A 21,184-nucleotide genomic window follows, 5' to 3' on the forward strand; every position below is an offset into this window, starting at 1 on the left:
TAATCTGATTGTTCTGTTTTCCTCCTTTGAAGAACTGGAAAGAAAGTTAAACAAAAACGAGCAGAAAATGCAGCAGCAGCGGAATGAACTGGCAGATCTGGAGAAAAACGTTACAGACATCAGAGAATATATCAGAATTAAAGTCATGGGATATAACAACTGTCAGTAGAAATAGTATATAAAAGGACAATCTGAAATCAGAGCTTTCCCCCTGATATTGTTACATATAAACCCATATTGCTATTTCAGTAAGAATCAGCGACTTCACTACTACCAATTTTATCAAGTATGGCATTTTAATGCTCATGTTCAAATAGTTGTCTAACATTATTTTGTATGCTATGTTCTCAAAACGATTAAAATAATTAATGAGTTTGTCATCTTTCTGCCAATGATAAAGTGGCTTTATTTCCATGATGTATGGCTTGAAACATTTCAACATTCAGTTTGTCAGCAAAGTTTTTGACATTATTGACAAACTTTGGTATGAAGCACTAGGTCTTATTGTCTTCCAACTAAATGCAGATTAAAAAGCAGATCAAATGGCCTAGCCCCATGTTACGTTTTCCTATATTGTATAAAAGACATATATAGACACATTAAATAAACCTTTGATATTAAATTCTAAATGTATAGTGTCTTATTTATACACTCTAAACATGTTATTTTATGTGTTACAACTGAATTACAGGAGGGGGCGACAGAGAATGTAGAAAAGGTGCCTTACAAACCTGTCAGTAACTGATGTCTGTGTGGAGCAACCTTCCAATTTCCAACTTACAGTACATATTGTATATTGCCACTTAGGCCTTGTGTTTACAATTGTATTGCTTGTTCCTCAATTTCCTAAAAAAAAAAATGGGTTGTTTACATACATAAAATGTTGCCTTTTTGGCTCATTGCCTCTGCTGCATCTTTCTCCTATCTGAGTCTGTTATGCAGAATAAATTAATCTCTGTGGAGTAATCGTCTCTTTGTTTGGATCAGTGAGTTAAACTGATCTGGAGCTTTGAATCATATAGTCTACTGAATCACATTCATGCACCTTAAATTTAAATGCTAAATATCTTTCATCCATTCTAACTATATTGCCCTAGTAGTGCTCTATTGCACATTTCACAAGAAAATTTTATTTGATAGAACACATCAATAATATGAGTCTATATACAATTATGAGTAAAATGATTTTTAACTACATAAATCCGAATTTAATTAAAGGATTCATTTTAAGTCCTTATTTATTATGAATTATCCTCCATTCCCAGTAGGTGGCGATATACACAAAGAATGTGAATCATCAAAAACAAAAAAATAATGTGAAAGTGGAGACTAATAGTTTAAAAGAACTTAAATATTGATCTGTTTCTAACCCAAACCTATTATATCACTTCAGAAGACATGTATTAAACCAATGGAGTCTTATTGATTACTCTTATACACTGCATTTATGTGATTTTTGGAGCTTCAAATGTCTGGTCATCATTTACTTCTGTTGTGAGGACCTAGTTTAGATATTTTTAGAAAAATCTTTTTTGTGTTTAGCAGAAGAAAGTCATACACATCTGGGATGGCATGAGGGTGAGTAAATGATTAGATAATTTAAAAAATTTTGGTGAACTATCCCTTTAACCAAGATTAAGCTGAATGCTGTAAAAAAATCATTGTTCATTTTTAAGTTCATGATACCTAAAGCATTAAATGTTAACGAATAGGACCTTATTGAAAATTGTTACTATTATAACTTATTTTTATTATGAGTTTGTGAGAGGAATCCTTTTAAAATAATTTCTCAAGAGCGCGCATTCCTGTTTTTACACACGCGTTCACGCACAGGGCGCTTCGGAAAACAAGAAGTAGAATATTGTTTTGTTTTGTTTTTCTAAAGGAGTCTGTGGCTGCGTTCGAAAATGGAAAACGCTGCCTTCGGAGGCTGTATACGGAGGTAGGATGAAAATAAGGTCCTTTTTTTAAAACTGTTCTGCGACCAGTTTCCTTAAGAGTTCAATTTATTAAAATAGGCTGTCGGTTAAGCCATTAACTGACAAGAAAGGAAAGCAGCAAGTCAGCTGCTTACGTTTTCGAATGCAGCCTGTGACGTAACCCCGATCCAGCGTGCATGAGACGCGCAGGGGTCGCTGAAATCCAGCGCGTAATTTCCATCAGTCATACACACAGCAGTAACAAGACTTCAGAAAGTCCGTCTGATACTCTGATAGCTCTTAAAGTCTGCGGCGCGTCTCATCTCAGTGGCTTTACTGCAAAGAGCAGTTTGACCACCGAGAATATCCGAATACAAATGTGAGTAATCGCTTCCAATTTGATTAAATAAAAGAACGTGGTGCTTTGGGTATGTTTATAAATTATTATAAGTAGATTTTGTACAGTAGTTGTATGCATGATGAGATGATGAAGTTCAGTGACAGTTTATTGGTGATTTTCATATTTTTAGAGGCGCGCGACTGCACAGTGGAACAGGACCATCATAAAGCCATGCGCATTTTTGTTATACTGTTCATCTCTGGTAAGTGTAACATGAATCAAGTGAATCATTAACATCAAGCTGATTTGGCTGTGTAGTATGTAGGCTATGCTACTATTATGTATAACAAGACAGTCAACAATGTTATGATATTACATTTAAGTAGTCTATTAGTGTAATTTGCAGTGCCTGAGGTTTTTTATATAATGATTTGTATTATGTACAGATATTAAAGAGTTTGTTGAGGCTATTCCCTTTGCTTTCCCTAAAGGCTACCCCGCTACCACTTGACTGAACCAATTTTGGTAACACTTAACAATAAGGTTTCATTATTTAACATTAGTTAAAGTTCAATACGAGTTAAGCTCAATCTACAGCATTTGTGGCATAATGTTGATCACCAAAAATAAATAAATTGACTCGTCCCATCTTTCTTAAAAAAAAAAAAGCAATAATTTTGGTTACAGTGAGACAATTACAATGGATGTGAATGGTGCCAGTTTTTGGAGGGTTTAAAGGCAGAAATGGGAAGACTTACATAATGTCTGTTAAAACTAATTTAATATTTGAGCTGTAAAGTTGTTTAAATCATAATTTTTACATTCGTTTTAGGGTTTCCTTGACATTACATTGTCATGGCAGCGAAGTTGTAAAATGGCTATTATTTTACACGATGGTATCACACTAAAATCATGTTAACATGCAGATTATTTACATCTTGTGGCTATACCTTTGAAACAGTGAGTATTTTAATATTTACAGATTGGTCCCATTAACTTCCATTGTAAGTGCCTTACTGGAACCCTGATTTGAGCTTTTTGTAAAGAAAAGGAAGGGCTAGTCAAAATAATTGTTTGTGGTACTTGCATTGAACCCAGAATATTCCTCTAATTACATTATGAACTAACAATGAACAATACTTTTACAGCATTTATTAATCTTGTTTAATGTTAATTTCAACATATAGTAACACATATTTAAAATAAAAAGTGCTATATGTTAACATTAATTAAAACACTATGAACTAACATGAAATAACAATAAACAATTTTATTTCTATTAACTAAAATTGACCATGATTAATAGATATTGTAAAAATATATATTGTTCATTGTAAGTTCATGATACCTAATGCATTAACCAATCTTAACCAATGGAACCTTATTGTAAAGTGTGTTACATTAATTTTGTTTGTTAAATAGTTGAGGGAATTATTTTATTATAACTTCATGATTTGGAAATGTAAAAACCTCTCTTCCTCAATTGTATCCTAATTGTATTTGATCTCTGCCAGTTATACTTACTTTCATGGTGTGGGATGGACTGATTGACACATTGCATGCTTTATATGTCTGTGTCAGTAACCTGAACCACAGACCTTATATTCCCAAGCATACAAAGTCTCATACAGGCTTTACATTTAGAATTTCAGAAAGGTGGATTGCCATATTGGCATGCCCCATGAATCCTTTACACATAGAATTGAAGTCTATTGCATTAATGTCTCAGTAAACAGCTCATTCTACCTGTTTTGGCCCCACAGTTAAACAGAGTCTAAATGAGTCATTATCTAAGGTCTGTTGACCATGTTATTACCCCCCTTGGGCACCCAATTAGCTTATTTTGTGATTTCCTCAGACTGACTAGTTCAAGCTGAAACAAATGTATGGGCATGTGAAAAGGGAAACAAGAGGTCAACAGGTTACAGAAAGGTGATGTGATAATGACTATGTGTATTGGGTTAGTGAGTGACAGTTCTTCACTTGACAAACACTCATTGAGTCAGATGTGTATGACTTTATTTCTTCTGCTGAACCTTTGACGCTCCAAAAGCATATATATATATATATATATATATATATATATATATATATATATATATATATATATATATATATATATAAATAAAGTTTTTTTATAAAAATGTATATCAAAAAGATCAAGGAAAATGTGATTCATCATTGTAAGATGCCTTTAAGAGGCCACAAAAAGGTTCAAATGAGTTTGAGAAGTTAAAGTTAGAGATATTTTACATTTCACTTTGCACATGTTGGTGAAGTTTACCCCAGACCAAATCTGAGATTCCCAGATTCCCCTGTTTTACTAGAATCGCTTAATAAACTGCTGTCTTCCCAGAGTTCAGTGTCTTTCTTTATCATTTAGAGTTAATGTTGTCCAGCAACTGTAAGTATGTGTAGGTGATGGGCCGCAGGGCTCGGCAGAAGCCTCTCTGTCTGAGAGGATTGATAAAGCTGACAGGAGAAGCTGGGGAGAATGAAGGGGAGAATGAGGAGAATGAAGGTGTCAGAGGGAGAGCGGTGAAGACAGCAGTGGGAGTGTTATTTTTGGTATGCTCTAATGAAAGTAGCAGGAGTGTAGGAGGCAGACAGCAGAGGAGGAGGTGCTCTTATTTTATTCTATATTTACTGTATACTGCCTGTCAGAGTTTATTTTAGATTTTTTTTTTTAAGGCTTTTGAATCAGTTATACACGGATTGTGTGATTTGGACACACTAACAAACTCTGGTGGTTGCATGTTAACTTGAGTCAGTAATTGTCCATTAGATACTTTTCTCAAGATAATTTATCGATACTTTAGATCCATGTATCGATATTTATATTCAACTATTTGTGCTTTCATATCATGTCCAGCATTTCATAAAGAAGAAGCAGGTCGTCTAAATACTGTAAATGTAAACTCTGAGCGGCGTTCCTCAGTGAAGTCGTAGAAGCTTTTATGAGGCGCAATAGAGACTGAAACTGAGCCCGTTTCTCTCGTGGACATGCTGGGCGTCTCTCACGCTTTTGGAACTAGGGCCTAGGGCAAAAATATTGATTATCTGATTTACCGTGATCTTCATTTGAACAATCCTGTTATCGATTCTTAAAATATTAAGTCTGCTCTTTTAATCTATGCACAACCCTCTATATCACTAGTATATGTGACTACAAATTTGTGTGATAAGCCACTGGCTTGTAATTTTTAAAGTTTCACTCACCAGTGATTGAACGTAGTGAGGAAGATGTTCAGCACCGAGATCTTTTCACTGCGTGTTGAGAGTAAATGTTTGGTTTGAATCGTTCCATGTAATCTGCCCAAAGACATGATTCACGCAATCCATTTGTCACTGAATAATATCCGTTTTTAATAACCTTTCTGTTCTTTACTGTCAGCTGTTGATTAAAACAGCAAAACATAAACATTTAATTATAATCACACATAGCACCTATGCTGTAAAAAAAAATAGCCATTTGTGTCCTCTCTCGTAGTCCCTGAGGCGGTCCTTAAAGAGACTTTGCTGGTTTTTAGCACACTCAGCAAAAAAGAAACATCCTCTCACTTTCAAATACTTTTATTTTCAGCAAACTTAACATGTGTAAATATTTGTATGAACATAAAAAAGTTCAACAACTAAGACATAAACTGAAAAAGTTTCACAGACATGTGACTAACAGACAATCAAAAGTAACAGACAGTATCTGTGTGGCCACCAGCTGCATTAAGCACTGCAGTGCATCTCCTCCTCATGAGCTGCACCAGATTTGCCAGTTTTTGCTGTGAGATGTTACCCCACTCTTCAACCAAGGCACTTGCAAGTTCCCTGACATTTCTGGGGGGAATGGCCCTAAACCTCACCCTCCAATCCAACAGGTCCCAGATGTGCTCAATGGGATTGAGATCTGGGCTCTTTGCTGGCCATGGCAGAACACTGACACTCCTGTCTTGCAGGAAATCATGCACAGAACGAGCAGTATGGCTGCTGGCATTGTCATGCTGGAGGGTCATGTCAGGATGAGCCTGCAGGAAGGGTACGACATGAGGGAGGAGGATGTCTTACCTGTAACGCACAACATTGAGATTGCCTGCAATGACAACAAGTTCAGTACCAACAATGCTGTGACACACCGCCCCAGACCATGACGGACCCTTCACCTCAAAATCGATCCCACACCTGAGTACAGGCTTCGGAGTAATGCTCATTCCTTCAACATGAGTCTGACAATCACCCCTGGAGAGACAAAACCGCGACTCGTCAGTGAACCATTGTGGATCCAGTCCGGATCCGGATTCGTGTCTACCATCGCCAGACAGTACTAAAATATAAGACTCATGCAAAAACCAAGCTGCATGATGACCTGCAGGAGGCGCTACGCGTACTCGGCTTGCTGCGGAGACCAGGCCTCCAGTCCTCGGCGTCGCCTGATGCCGGTGGCCGGGGGAGAGGACGTCGTAAGCGGTGTGCGAGAAAGCGGAAGCGCGGCAAGAGGGCGGGGGTTCATGCTAGGCTAAAAATAAACCCTAGCTAGCCGGCTCTCCCGTCTATCCTGCTCTCAAATGTTTGCTCCCTGGACAATAAACTGGACTATATCCGACTCCAGCAGGCTACGCAGCGTGAGTTTAGAGATTGCTGCGTCCTTGTTTTCACGGAGACGTGGCTCAGCGACAGAGTTCGGATGCCGCCATTCAGCTAGACGGGCTCACCTCGCTTCGTGCCGACAGAAATACAGCTCTCTGCGGTAAGACTCGCGGTGGTGGCTTGTGTGTTTACATCAACACGAATGGTGCAAGAACTCTATGCTAGTCTCTAGTTACTGTTCATCGCTGTTGGAGCTTGTGACTGTTAGATGCAGACCTTTTTATCTACCACGGAATTCACCACTGTTTACATAACCGAGTTTACATTCCCCAGCGCTAATGCTAAGGAAGCGCTCTGTGAACTGTATGGGGCTATGAGCTGAACTGCAGAACGCTCACCCCGACGGACTGTTTATTGTCGCCGGAGATTTCAACCATGCGAATCTCAAGACAGTGCTCCCTAAATTCCATCAGTATGTGGACTTTGCAACGAGAGGGCTAACGCGCTTGATCTTGTTTACACAAACATCCCAGGCGCTGCACGGGCGGAGCCCCGCCCCCACCTCGGCTACTCAGACCACATCTCTGTTATGTTAATTCCAGCATACAGACCGCTCGTCAGACACACAAAACCGCTTCAGAAGCAGGTGAAAACCTGGCCAGCAGGAGCCATCTCTGCTCTTCAGGACTGTTTTGAGTGTACTGACTGGCACATGTTCAGGGACGCTGCAACATATGGCGATTCTACCAACTTGGAGGAATACACAGCATCAGTGACCAGCTACATCAGCAAGTGCATTGATGATGTCACTTTCTCCAAGACCATCACCACACGCTCCAACCAGAAGCTGTGGATGACTGCGGAGGTGCGCACGCTGCTGAGGTCCCAAGACTCCGCCTTCAGAGCAGGCGATAAGGCAGCCCTAAGAACAGCTAGGGCCAAACTGTCACGGGCAATCAGAGAGGCAAAGCACGCACACGCCCAGAGAATCCACAGTCACTTCCAGGACAGCGGTGAAACGCGGCGCATGTGGCAGGGCATCCAGGCCATCACCAACTACAGGACAACATCAGTTGCCTGTGACAAAGATGCCTCCCTTCCAGATGCGCTGAACGACTTCTATGCTCGGTTTGAAGTGCAGAACGACGTGGTGGCGAGGAAGACCACCCCTCCTCCCAACGACCAGGTGCTCTGTCTTACCACGGCAGATGTGAGGAAAACTCTACGTAGAGTCAACCCACGGAAGGCTGCTGGACCAGACAACATTCCTGGCAGAGTGCTCAGAGGATGTGCAGACCAGCTAGCAGATGTTCTTACCGACATCTTCAACATCTCTTTGAGCAGCACCGTCGTTCCAACGTGCTTCAAGGCCACCACCATCATCCCCATGCCAAAGAAGTCTTCAGTGTCCTGCCTCAACGACTACCGTCCCGTCGCGACTTACACCCATCATCATGAAGTGCTTCGAGAGGCTCGTCATGAGGCACATTAAGACCCAGCTGCCCCCTCACTAGACCCACTACAGTTTGCGTGATCGTCCAAACCGCTCAACGGACGATGCCATCGCCACAACCCTCCATCTGGCCCTCACCCACCTAGACAATAAGGACTCATACGTTCGAATGCTGTTCATAGATTTCAGCTCAGCATTCAACACAATCATTCCCCAGCACCTGATTGGAAAGCTGAACCTGCTGGGCCTGGACACCTCCCTCTGCAACTGGATCCTGGACTTCCTGACTGGGAGACCTCAGTCAGTCCGGATCGGGAACAGCATCTCCACCACCACCACACTGAGCACTGGGGCCCCCCAGGGCTGTGTGCTCAGTCCACTGCTGTTCACTCTGCTGACTCACGACTGTGCAGCAATGCACAGCTCGAACCACATCGTCAAGTTCGCAGATGACAAGACCGTGGTGGGTCAACGAGTCAGCATACAGAGAGGAGGTGCAGCGGCTGACGAACTGGTGTAGAGCCAACAACCTGTCCCTGAATGTCGACAGAACAAAAGAGATGGTTGTTGACTTTAGGAGAGCACAAGGTGAACACACTCCGCTGAACATCGACGGCTCCTCTTTGGAGATCGTCAAGAGCACCAAATTCCTTGGTGTTCACCTGGCGGAGAACCTCACCTGGTCCCTCAACACCAGCTCTATCACCAAGAAAGCCCAGCAGCGTCTCTACTTTCTTCGAAGGCTGAGGAAAGCACATCTCCCACCCCCCATCCTCACTACATTCTATAGAGGGACTATTGAGAGCATCCTGAGCAGCTGCATCACTGCCTGGTTTGGGACTTGCACCGTTTCGGACAGCAAAGCCCTGCAGAGGATAGTGAGGACAGCTGAGAAGATCGTTGGGGTCTCTCTTCCCTCCATCAAAGACATTTACAAAAAACACTGTATCCGCAAAGCAACCAGCATTGTGGACGACCCCACACACCCCAAGAGGTACCGAAGCATTCGGGCCCTCACGGCCAGACTGTGTAACAGCTTCTTCCCCCAAGCCATCAGACTCCTCAATACTCAGAGACTGGTTTGACACACACACACAGGTGTCCTGAGTTGCACTTTAATTACTGTCACTTTATAACTGTCTGCTACCTCAATAACTGCTATGTGCATAGAACACTATCTCATAGTATGTTATGTTTACATTTTTAGAAACTGTCATCTATTTGCATTACTGAGTACTGGTCGGCGCTGCACTTTGTCTATTGTCCTGTTCATTGTCAGTAATTTGTTGTACTGTCCCGTACTTTGCACATGTTTGCACGTGCACTTTATATAGGTATATATAGGTATTTTATATAGGTATTTTATTTCGTTGTGTTGTCTCATGTGGTCCTGTGTTGGTCCTTTGTTGTTTTTATGTAGCATGGTCCTGGAGGAACGTTGTCTCGTTTTGCTGTGTACTGTACTAACTGTATATGGTTGAAACGACAATAAAAACCACTTGACTTGACTTGACTTGAAGAGCACTTTTTGCCAGCCCTGTCTGCTCCAGCGAAGGTGGGTTTGTGCACATAGGCAACGTTTTTGCCGGTGATGCCTAGTAAGGACCTGCCTTACAAAAGGCTTACAAGCCCTCAGTCAATCTTCTCTCAGCCTATTGCGGACAGTCTGATCACTGATGGAGGGATTGTGCATTCCTGGTGTAACTTGGGCAGTTGTTGTTGCCATCCTGTACCTGTCCCGCAGGTGTGATATTCAGATGTACCGATCCTGTGCAGGTGTTGTTACAAGTGGTCTGCCAATGCGAGGATGTTCAGCAGTCCTTCCTGTCTCCCTGTAGCAATGTTTCAGGCGTCTCACAGTATGGACATTGAGATTTATTGCGCTGGTCACATTTGCAATGCCTAAGGAACTTTCAACAGATGAGCAGGGACCCTGGGCATCTTTTTTTTGGTGTTTTTCAGAGTCGGTAGAAAGGTCTCTTTAGTGTTCTAAGTTTTTATAACTGTGACCTTTATTGTCTACCATCTGTAAGCTGTTTCTTAACCACCATTCCGCAGGTGCATGTTCATTAATTGTTTATGGTTCATTGAACAAGCCAGTTGCTTTTCACATACATATGTATATATACTGTATATTTACAAGGTCGAAATTTCTGTGCGTACCAAAATTCAAAACCACTGCCCCCAGTGGCTGAAGCCGGAAAAACATTTCCACAGGGTAGCGCCAATAGCAAGTTGTATTTTTTGTTGTAATTGAAGTAATTTCATTATGGGTTCCCTCTAGATTTTCCTATGTGTTTTAATAATGGGGTTTTTGAACTTATGTGTAAATAAGGTGTGCGTTACTCATTACTTGACGATACATGAACGTTTTGTTCTACAACATAAATAACTCAGAGTCATACCGCAAACATGAATTTTAAATCCGCTATGCATTTTTAAAAAAGTATGTAATTCAGTTAGGCTTCAAACTGCACGTTTGAGGTATGAAAGCGTGTAATTTATGTTGTAGAACAAAACATCCACGTATCGTCAAGTAATGTTTACCACAGACCTTATTTTACTCACAAGTTGAAAACACCATTATAAAACTCTTGAGTGAACCCATCGCATATTATCATCTCGATTCGCCTACAATATGACATCACAGCAGAGCAGCTCTATACAGTCAACAGGAATGCTTATTTTGCTAACCCAACTCTCTAACCCAAACCCCAAACCTGAACTTAACCAGAGTTTTAGAGAAAAAAGGCAACTATTGTTTATGTGAACGCAATTACTCCCTAGTTTCCGTGGAATCAGAACCCATGTCTCAGATGCATGCAACGCATTTGCAGTAGTGCCAAGTGAAAATGTGATCACATTTAAATTGATGCAAAAATGTGTGATAGGGGATGCCGTTTGACAGTAATTCAGCAGTATGGGGTAGATTTAAAGTACACAAACATTCTGAAGAAGCATGCCAATTTCTCATGTCACATTGCACCTGGCACCCTTTTAAGTATTTAATACAGTTTAGTATTTTGTGTAACAGCAATCTACAATTCAGTTATAGTCTTTTTTCAGGAAAACATGGATAAATCCAATCTCTGTTTTGCTTCAGAAAAACATTAGAATAAAATATAGAAATCTTATAAGAAAACAACATAAAACTCATCTCTGATGTTGACGAGTCCGCCTACAGGTGGGAGTTTGACCACCTGGTGACCTGGTGCAACCAAAACAACCTAGAGCTCAATGCTTTAAAGACAGTGGAGATGGTTGTGGACTTCAGGAAGAACTCAGCCGCACCTGCCCCCATCACCCTCTGCGACTCCACAATTGACACTGTGGAGTCTTTCCGCTTCCTGGGAACTATCATCTCCCAGGACCTCAAGTGGGAGCTGAACATCAGCGCCCTCATCAAGAAAGCACAACAGAGGATGTACTTCCTGCGGCAGCTGAAGAAATTCAACCTGCCAAAGTCAATGATGGTGCACTTCTACACAGCCATCATCGAGTCCATCCTCACTTGGACCCTGAAGCGTGCTGGAAAGATTGTGGCTGATCTCTCCCACCCTGGCCACAATCTCTTTGAATCACTCCCCTCTGGCAGAAGGCTGAGGTCCATCAGGACAAAAACCTCACGCCACAAGAACAGTTTCTTCCCATCCGCCACTTGCCTTATCAACAATGCCCGGTACCCACCCTGACACTCTCCACACTCCACCTCTGGCTCTACATTTCACTGCACTACTCTGCTCTCTTTTATTTTATACTTGTTTTTAATTGATACTGCGTGGACATATTTATATTTATATTGCTTATATTTTATTTTAATTCTTGTTCATATATTTAGAGATTGTGTGAATGCACCTACAACACCACAACAAATTCCTTGTATGCGTAAAAAACGTACTTGGCAATAAAGCTTTTTCTGATTCTGATTCTGATTTTGATAAAAGCCAAAAGAAACTGTTCATAATTTCCATCTTGAAAGTCAAAGCTGGCATAAAATGTGGAGGATAGGAAATGGCAACAATCCCTTTGACTCCCTTTGACAACCCTTTTGCCTTCTAGCTTTTTTTTTTATTATTCCTGTGATGTGTAGTAAGATCATACAGCCCCCAGTGTGCAGCTGTGTGGTGGGAACACAGGTAAGAGAGAAGGTAGAGACTGCTGCAATCAAGATGGTTACTGTGATCCATAGAGCCTCTGAATGCTGCCTCTGCCAAACACCATGGAACTCTGCACTTTATAACAATGGGGCAGTGAAGAGAGAAAACAAGAAAAAAGGACTATAGGGAGAGGAGAGGTAGTGATATGAAAGGGGAAGATTCATGTCTGTTTAATTGAGAGAGTAGAGTTGAATAAGATTTCTCCCTTGGGGGAAGGGAATTATTTTTGGATAGAGGGAGAAACCAGGGGCCTGTCTCATGTTGGACAGTAATTGTCATGTCCACATAATGTGATAAAATCTTACTTTCCCAGACAGAGTCTTGGCTGTGGTTCTTTGTTTTCTAATAAAAAGCAGTTGTCAGGCTAAACTGCTGTTGTACTTTAGTGGTGCTTTTAGGCTTCACTGTAAACTTGACACCCTGCAGAGCATGAATCACTGCTTCAAACCACACATGGCTTCAGTCTGAATATGCACCTTACAGCAAGGTAGAATAACGTCTTGGTTACTGACGTAGCCTCCGTTCCCTGATGGAGGGAACGAGACTTTGTGTTGATGAGTTGACACTAGGGGTCGCTCCTGCGGAGCCCAGTCATCTCTGATCTTGAGAAAAGGCCAATGTAATTTGCATGCCACTTCCCCTGACTTACGGGAATAAAAGGAGTGACGCTGCAAACACACATCAGGTATCGCACTAAGGAGCTGAGCCAAAGACCGGCCATTTCAGCAGTTGGTTCAGTGTTGAGGCAGGAGGGACACAACCTCTCGTTCCCTCCATCAGGGAACGGAGGTTACGTCAGTAACCAAGACGTTCCCTATCTGTCACTCACTCGACATTGTGTCGATGAGTTGACACTAGGGGTTCCAATGGAAAATGCCAGAAGAGCTGAACTGGGTTACGCGGACTGGCGGTGCGAGACGGGCAGACATCTGTGTGCCTCGTAGCTAGCGCAGCAAGCTGTCGCATAACTACCCCCAACACACTGGCAGGCATGAAGCAGTCCCCTGCACCTAGGGGAATGGCTAACAGCTCAGGAGTATAAGGACTGGCTGGCCCAGCCCTCCAAAGAGGAGGAAACCGCGGAGACCACACCCGGCTCTGAAAGGGGGGTATTTTAGGTGGAATACAACACACAGTCTTTACCGGTTAGGAGCGGAAGCACATCGTGCGGAGCGGCGTCGTGGTAGATCCTACCCAAGGGGGGAGGAGTTATTACAAACACGGCTATCAAGGACAGAGGGCCCTCTGCCCAAGGAAGACTCGGTTTTCCGGCAGGGAAACCATTTTGCCTAGGGGGACAACCAGCACATGTGGAGCACTTACCTCAGTACGGGGGCCTGGTGACGCCGATACTGGGGCGGCAGTGAGCCTCTCTGAAGACTCGACGGCCGCTAGGCTAGGGAGGAGGAATGTCCAGGGTTCACACTTCTTGTGAACGCAACTGGGGAAAGAGCGCACGTCTTCGCCTCAAGGGAGGGGAAAGGCACTATGCACAAGTGATACACCCGGCCAGCTGACCCGAACTTACATGTTTGTGTCACCTGATAACACACAGGATGAAACTGGCTCAACCCTGAGGTTATAGAACCTTGCAAAGGTGTTAGGTGTTGCCCAGCCCGTGGCTCTACATATGTCTGCTAGAGAGGCGCTGTGAGACAATGTCCAAGAAGCCGCAATACCCCTGGTTTGTACTGATATGCCTGACCCTCGAAGGCAAACCAGAGAAAGGGTCTGTGTAGTGGAAGGATCGAGACATGGAAGTACCATGGGTCCTTCAGGTCTACCGCCGCGAACCAATCCAGATGCCAGACGCTCGCTAGAATGTGTTTCTGAGTGAGCATCTTGAACGGGAGTCTGTGCAGAGCCCGGTTCAGAACTCGCAGGTCAAGGATTAGCCGCAACCCACCGCCTTTTTTCGACGGGTTGGGGAGCACGAGCCACGCCCCCAAGCTCCGCGCAAGAGGGACCAAGGGAACTACAGCGTCGGACGTACCAGTGGGCGGGGCCTCGCGATGGGGTGGAGTCTAGAGACATCAAAGCACTTACCTGGCTCCTTGTGACCGCTCCAGGAACAGCCTGGGATGGAGGAGGAAGATTTTCGTCCTCGTAGCCTGTGAAGACCATCACATCAGGGGCGGATTTTTGCCACAGCTGGGCGCGGGATGTGTTGAATGGTCCCCGTCTGCCTTTTAACCACTGAGGATTGCTTGGCGAAATCCTCTACGGTGCCGCTGAATAGGCCAAACTGGTTCGACCAAGTTGGGCCAAAGGTGGCACTTCTGGACCACAAAGGTGGACATCGCCTGCCCGAGAGACCACGGCGTGACCATTATCGCTCGGAGGGCGAGACAAGTCACTGAGCGCAGCTCCTGCATAAATCTCGGGTCAGAACTACCCTCATGCAGTTCTTTGAGCGCCACGGGCCCTGGACGGGAGAACCGGACTGCTCCGCGGGCACAAGTGCACCGCGATCGCCTTACCAACCTGGGGAGTTGCCGAGCACCCCCTGGCAGCCCCACCGTCGAACCGGTCCGGGCAGTAAAAGGTGCCCACCGTGATCACGTGAGCTCATCGTGCACTTCCGGGAACAAAGGTACGGGTGGCGGGGCACGGCCGTAAGCGCCGCTCACAGCCCCGGGGCGGATCACCGGGCCGCGAGGGTTCAGAGGTGAGTGGAGGATTCCACTCCATCCCGATGCTCGCGGCCACCCGGGAAAGCATGTCTGTCAGCTGCGCATGTCGACAGACTGAACCAACCCACTCTCAGATGCTGTAATCAAAAGCTCATCCACTGCGATCTCGCCCTGAGACAAGCCGGTGGTCATATCGTGAACTCGCTGGGGCAAACGAGCCTGCTGGGGAATGGAAGATCCGTGTGGGGTTTCCCGGAGAAGCTCCCATTGAAATCGCCAAATCCCCCCAGTGCTAACTGACCCCGCCTCATACCTGTGGGTAGAAGGACCGAGTCGGGGAGTCGCTGGGGTGGCTTTCCCTCTTACGAGAGAAAGCCGTGACCGCAATGTTGCCAGAATCATGCCCTCACAGAGCATGATCCATCCACAAGCGCTGTCCCTGCGTGGGCAGTGCCCAACACGAGAGGCAGCGATAGTGGCCGTGGGAAGCGGAGAGGTAACAATCGCAACCAGGAAATATACACAAACGAAAAAGGCATCTTGAAAAATACGTTTTTCGTTTGCGCCACTCTTTTAGAGGAAATTAAACTCTTTTATGTGTTTATATATATATATAAATGTATGTATTCATAGGTATAAATAGATATATATATATATATATAAACGAAGTTGTTCACTCCGTAGTTTTCTGGGGTATTTGCTCAGCACAACCGTGGTGTGCGAGGAGGAGGACCGCTGGAATGCGCCGTAGATCCAACAGCGTAGAGAGATGAATGGAGGTGGCAGAGGAGTTCAGCTCTGTGAACTTGCTCGCCCGGCTCCAAAGAAGATATCTGATGTGTGTCACTCCTTTTATACCCGTATGTCCGGGGGAGTGGCATGCAAATTCCACACGCCAATTTCCATTGGCCTATTCTCAAGATCAGAGATGTCTGGGCTCCGCAGGAGCGACCCCTAGTGTCAACTCATCGACACAACGTTGAGTGAGTGACAGATAGGGAACCTCTGTTTATTTAAGTATATTGTTTCTCTGTGATTTTCTCAGTAAAGTGCTTGGCAACGCACAATGTTGCACTGTTTATTGCACGAGGCAAATAGTGCTGTGTTTTGTGAATAAGGCAAATAAGAAGTCTTCCTTTTTCCATTAGTCCCCATCCTCCATCTCACACAGTTTTTCAGCCTTTTGACCTTTGTTGAAGTATGTCATATCTCATACTAACTTCAGATGTGTGAATTACAGCTGTATATACAGCCCTTCTGTGATTGGCAGCATATGAAACACTTTAACAGACTCTCCTTAGGGAAATGAAGAATGATCTCATCTGTCATGCAGGTCAAGGGAAGGTGTAATACATGCTTAGCTGTACCCATTTTCCACAAAGTACCTAAACATCCAAACAACATCCTCTTTAATGAACTGAAACAGTTCCACCAACTACAAAAGGCTATTGGAATGGATAATGCATATGATAGTAAATCTCTTCTGTGTTTACCCAATGTTAGTGTAAGATGGTCTTGTTTCTCCACATTTCCTGTACTCTTTCTTAATGTCAAGCCATTATGACAAATGACTGAGAAATCAGTCATCTCTAAACAATTTGGAGGTTATAAATGAAGAAGCAGAAGAAAGACAACAGTGCACATTTAATTAACAGATTAGGAGAAATATGACTGCTGAAATAAACAGACTTGCCTAGGGGATTAAGTTTAGCATTCTCATGGTTAAAGGTGAAGTGAGTAATTTCTGTGCCACTAGTGTGGAATAGCAAAATCTGACTGTGTATGAAACCCTTAAAAACAGGTTTCCCAAAAACTCTGTCTTCCATTGGTTAAATAAACAGTCCTTCCCCAAACTCACACCATCGGTTGAGCAAATGTTGCTATGTTGAGCTGGTTGGCATGCTCAAACACACCTTTTGTGGAAATCAGCCAACAATTGGAGACTTGTGTCTCTGCAGAACAAAAATGGGCATTTCCCAATCAGTGGGCATTTTCAAACCGGGATGGACATTTTTCAGCTACTTTAAACAATTTGCCTACTACATTGAGAGTCCTTACTTTCATTGGATTGTTGAATAATGCCCATCCCAGTTTGAAAATGCCCACAGATTGGGAAGCATCCAGTATGTTCCGCAGAGTATACAGTACTTCTCCTCAAATGGCTTATTTGTAGTTTATAATAAGCTGGGAAATTTCAACATTAATTTATAAAACAATAATTTATATACATCATCATCATAAATGAACATGTAAAAAGCATGTTATGCCTTTGAATGTGGTCAGATTGTTTGGGGATGTTTTCTTACTTATTATAATCAGATAGTCCAAAGAGAACATTACAAGAAGACAGTGTAATAACACCTGATTAATAAACCAGCTTCCCTCCTTATTCCCTCTAGTCCTATCAGGGAAAGGGTATGGGTCTGTGTTTAATTTACACTCTTATGAGGACTGCTCTCATTGGTGAAATCAATTGTTTGTGTGTTCGACATGTTACCAGGCGTTTTTTTTTTCCAATAGACTACAGCTGTATTTCTGGACTGTTTGTAAATATTTTAATAATGGCATGAAATTCAATAATAAAAAGTGATTATTCTAATTTTTGCATTTGAATGATGCTGACCTCGTGTGTACATGTGGCTGTACTTTAAAGACTCCATGAAATGGTTTGGCGAATGTAATGTTCTTTTCTGTTCTGAAGTATTTCCTATTAAAGCAGGAAGTCAGGGCGATATTGGCCCTAATGTCTTTATTAAATAGCTGTTTGCCTTTAGTTTAAAGGGATAGTTCACCCAAAAATGGCATGTTGTTCCAAACCTGTATGACTTTCCTTCTTCTGTGGGGCACAAAAGGTAGAATGTTAGAGACAGACAGTGACCATTCACTTCAATTGCAAAATTTTTACATACAATGAAAATGACTGCAGTAGTTTTGGCCAGAGGAGGTGCAGTAGAGTGTCGGGGGCAGAGGGCATCAGGAGGTGTGTGTGGATGTGTGACTGGAGAGGAGCTGAATGTGACAAGGGCTGGAAATAGCAGCAGGGTTAGAGGAGAGAGCAGACTCTGAGACTGGGCAGTGGGCTCCAAATAGTATTCAGCTCTCGTCAGACATGTTACAATCACAGTGCCAAAATAAACACACTAGAAAAGGAGCCAAATAAACTGCACCAACTTCCTGGATCCACATCTATTCTCTATATTTCACATTTGCCTACAAGAGTATCTGAATGTTGCGTCACTATTGCGAGGCCCTGTTGAGACTGTGTCAAAATTCAGAACCTTTAGAGCTCCTTGGTGAGAACTGTGAATGACTTTAAATAGTTTGCAATGTTGGTTTAAATGTCCCACCTGTTCTGGGTAAGACAAAAAAACATATGAAGTAAAAGTAACAGTTAAAATGTTTTGAATATAATGGCACTAGTTAACAAGATATCATACCAAGTGGAATTTATTTTAAAGAAAGATAGCACAAGCACACTTTTCAGGCAAATGGTTTTTTTTTTAGGTTTTCATTGGATAGTTCACCAAAAAATGAAAATTCTCTTATCATCTACTCACTTTCACTTTAGGGCAGCTGTGGCTCAGGTGGTAGAGTGGGTTGGCCACTAATCTCAGGGTTGGTGGTTCGATTCCTGGCCCACATGACTCCACATGCTGAAGTGTCCTTGGGCAAGACACTGAACCCCAAGTTGCTCCCAATGGCAGGCTAGCATCTTGCAAGGCATCTCTGCCGTCATTGGTGTGTGAATGGGTGAATGAGTCACAGTGTAAACCGCTAAGGTTAAAAAAGCGCTATATAAGTGCTGACCATTTACCATTTCATGCCATCCAAGATGTTTATGACTTACTTTCTTCTGCAAAACACAAACGATGATTTTTAGAAGAATATTTCAGCTCTGTACCTCACAATGCAATAGTGGACAGAAATCTAAAGGTCCAAAAAGCAGATAAAAACAACATAAAAGTAATCCATTACTCCATACTCCAGTGGTTAAATCCATATCTTCAAAAGCGATGTGATAGGTGTCAGATGTGAAAGAGACACTAAACAGGCTCCACATGTGACTTTTAGATGTGAAAGTGAAATTGAAAGTGAAAGTGGAGATTTATTGTAAAAAGGACCATTGATCTGTTTCTTACCCAGACCTATAAAATTGCTTATGAAGATATGGATGAACCCACTGGAGTCTTATAGATTACTTTTATGATACTTTTATCTGCTTTTTGGTCACCATTCACTTGCATTGAAAGGATCAACAAATATCATGCATTCATTCAAAAAGCTGTTTGAAAACAAGCGTGTATTTATGCAATTTTGTTTGGTGTCGCTAATGGAGCAGAAATAACACACTTCAGCTATAAATGATAAAACAGTAGATAAACTGTTTCAGGCTGGTCCAGCTAATGTGCATGCTTTCTAGAGTAAAACCAGTTGGTTCCGTTCCTACATCTGTCATATTGAGCATTGCAATTTCTCCTTATACTGTCTTTGACCTGTGGTTACTCTGATCGCAATGACACCTGTGTGAACTTGAGGGTAACTGACTACATCCACTAATATGAACTTGGGACCAGTTGGTACAAGTACAAAACTGTCTAAGAAAGGTAAAGTTAGTATTGAGAGAAAAATGAAAAAGTTCTAGTATGTAGTTTGTAGATACCACTTGGTTTGAAACAGTATTTTAATGAAATGCATGTGGCTAACATGTCCAAAAGCTTTTTGGGGCCACTGTAGAGCAGGGACCGCATCACTCAAACATATGGAGATGCTGGAGACCTTGTGTGTAAAACCAGGGTTGCATTTTTAGAAGCGCTGTCATAGGGAGGGTCAGAAGGTTGGTACAGATGGCAAGCATTCAGGAGTTCTGGCTTCCATCCATCCATCCCTGGTCAGATCAGCTCCTCTCCCTTAGAGGATCTGTACCTCAGGATATAATTTCCTGCATTCCATCAGCAGGTAGATGAATGAGTTGGAGGAAATGAGTTTACAGTCTCTGAATCAAGCAGACACAAGTGTGGACAGACAGTACGTCAAAGGAATGCACAGGAAATAGAGAGTCAATGCAAACTAAATAATTATTCATCAGATTTTGAAAAAAAATTCTGGTGAGATTCTCTTGGTCGCAGTGTTGTGGAAGCTATTTTGAAAACAGTCAGGCTAGGCATTTAAAAAAAAGAAAGAATTAATTGTATAATTAATAAAACTAGAAAACCCATAATTTAGATGGATGGATGGATGGATGGACGTATGCTGTCATTCGTTGGTGTAACAGAGGGCCTGTGTGCTTCTGGACTATTTAGGAAGTGACCGGCTGCTTTCTGTCACTCAATATCTGAAGTATGCATCATGTTAATGTCACTTCTTCACCTCCCATCAACAAACAGTTCCCAGGATTAGAATTACTGTCTGGGGTTGGAGACCAGCACATGGAGTGATTCTCTGCCTTCCTTCTCTGCAGAATGAAAAAGTGGAGCAGGTGTCCAGCTTTTAAACAAAGCAGACAGTCCCAGCTGTGATAATCTCTACCTGGCGTACTATGCCAAACAAAAACTAGCAGAAACTGAAGACTAAAGATAAGTGAGGGAGAGAGGAATATTACATTTACTGAAGAAGAAAAAAACATGTTGAAAAAGAGCAAGAAACAGAAATAGGGTCTCATTCACTAATAATTGCTATCCGCCAGATTCAAAACTCTAATGTTTTTAATACAGGTTATTACGCTCTCTCAAATTAGCTATGAGAACATGCACAGTAAGACATTTGAGTTAGGCAAGTGTGTCATTATCAAACCATTTGAAACTAAATCAACTTTCTTTGAAAAGACCCAGGGACAGGAAAAGAAGCCCTCTCTTTGTCTCCTCATCTGGGTCATGACAGGAGATTAGCTTAGACAGGACAAACAGGACACCAGAGAGCACGATGAGAAATGCCCAGTCTCAAATCATAGTGGCTGTGTTTTTAGAGATATAGATAACACACTCTGCCCTACTACAGACTGCATTACGTACTACATTGAGATTTTGTCTCTATTCTGAGTCAGTGAACCTTGTCAGGACCACTGTGTAGATCTTTACCAGGCTCCACATATTAGTAAAAAGAAAACG

General features: G+C 42.7%; 2 protein-coding genes across 3 annotated transcripts in view; both read left to right on the forward strand.

Moving 5' to 3' along the window:
* The window catches only part of lamb2l (laminin, beta 2-like), a 71,261-nt gene extending 70,373 nt beyond the window's left edge, over positions 1-888 (forward strand). The window contains exon 35 of one of the 2 annotated variants that reach the window (XM_052091778.1): positions 33-887. In XM_052091778.1, the coding sequence (XP_051947738.1) occupies positions 33-169 (137 nt within the window). In that variant the 3' untranslated portion in view covers positions 170-887. Of the gene's footprint in view, positions 1-32 lie in introns of both variants that reach the window. The other variant, XM_052091779.1, reaches the window with a different exon arrangement.
* A 1,266-nt stretch (positions 889-2,154) lies between these two features.
* LOC127619057 (laminin subunit beta-2-like) overlaps positions 2,155-21,184 on the forward strand; it is a 71,365-nt gene continuing 52,335 nt past the window's right edge. The window contains exons 1-2 of the mRNA XM_052091780.1: positions 2,155-2,298; positions 2,450-2,521. Of these exons, the coding sequence (XP_051947740.1) occupies positions 2,491-2,521 (31 nt within the window). The 5' untranslated portion in view covers positions 2,155-2,298; positions 2,450-2,490. The remainder of the gene's footprint in view (positions 2,299-2,449; positions 2,522-21,184) is intronic.

Source organism: Xyrauchen texanus, chromosome 25, assembly GCF_025860055.1.
Source record: "Xyrauchen texanus isolate HMW12.3.18 chromosome 25, RBS_HiC_50CHRs, whole genome shotgun sequence".
NCBI lineage: Eukaryota > Metazoa > Chordata > Actinopteri > Cypriniformes > Catostomidae > Xyrauchen > Xyrauchen texanus.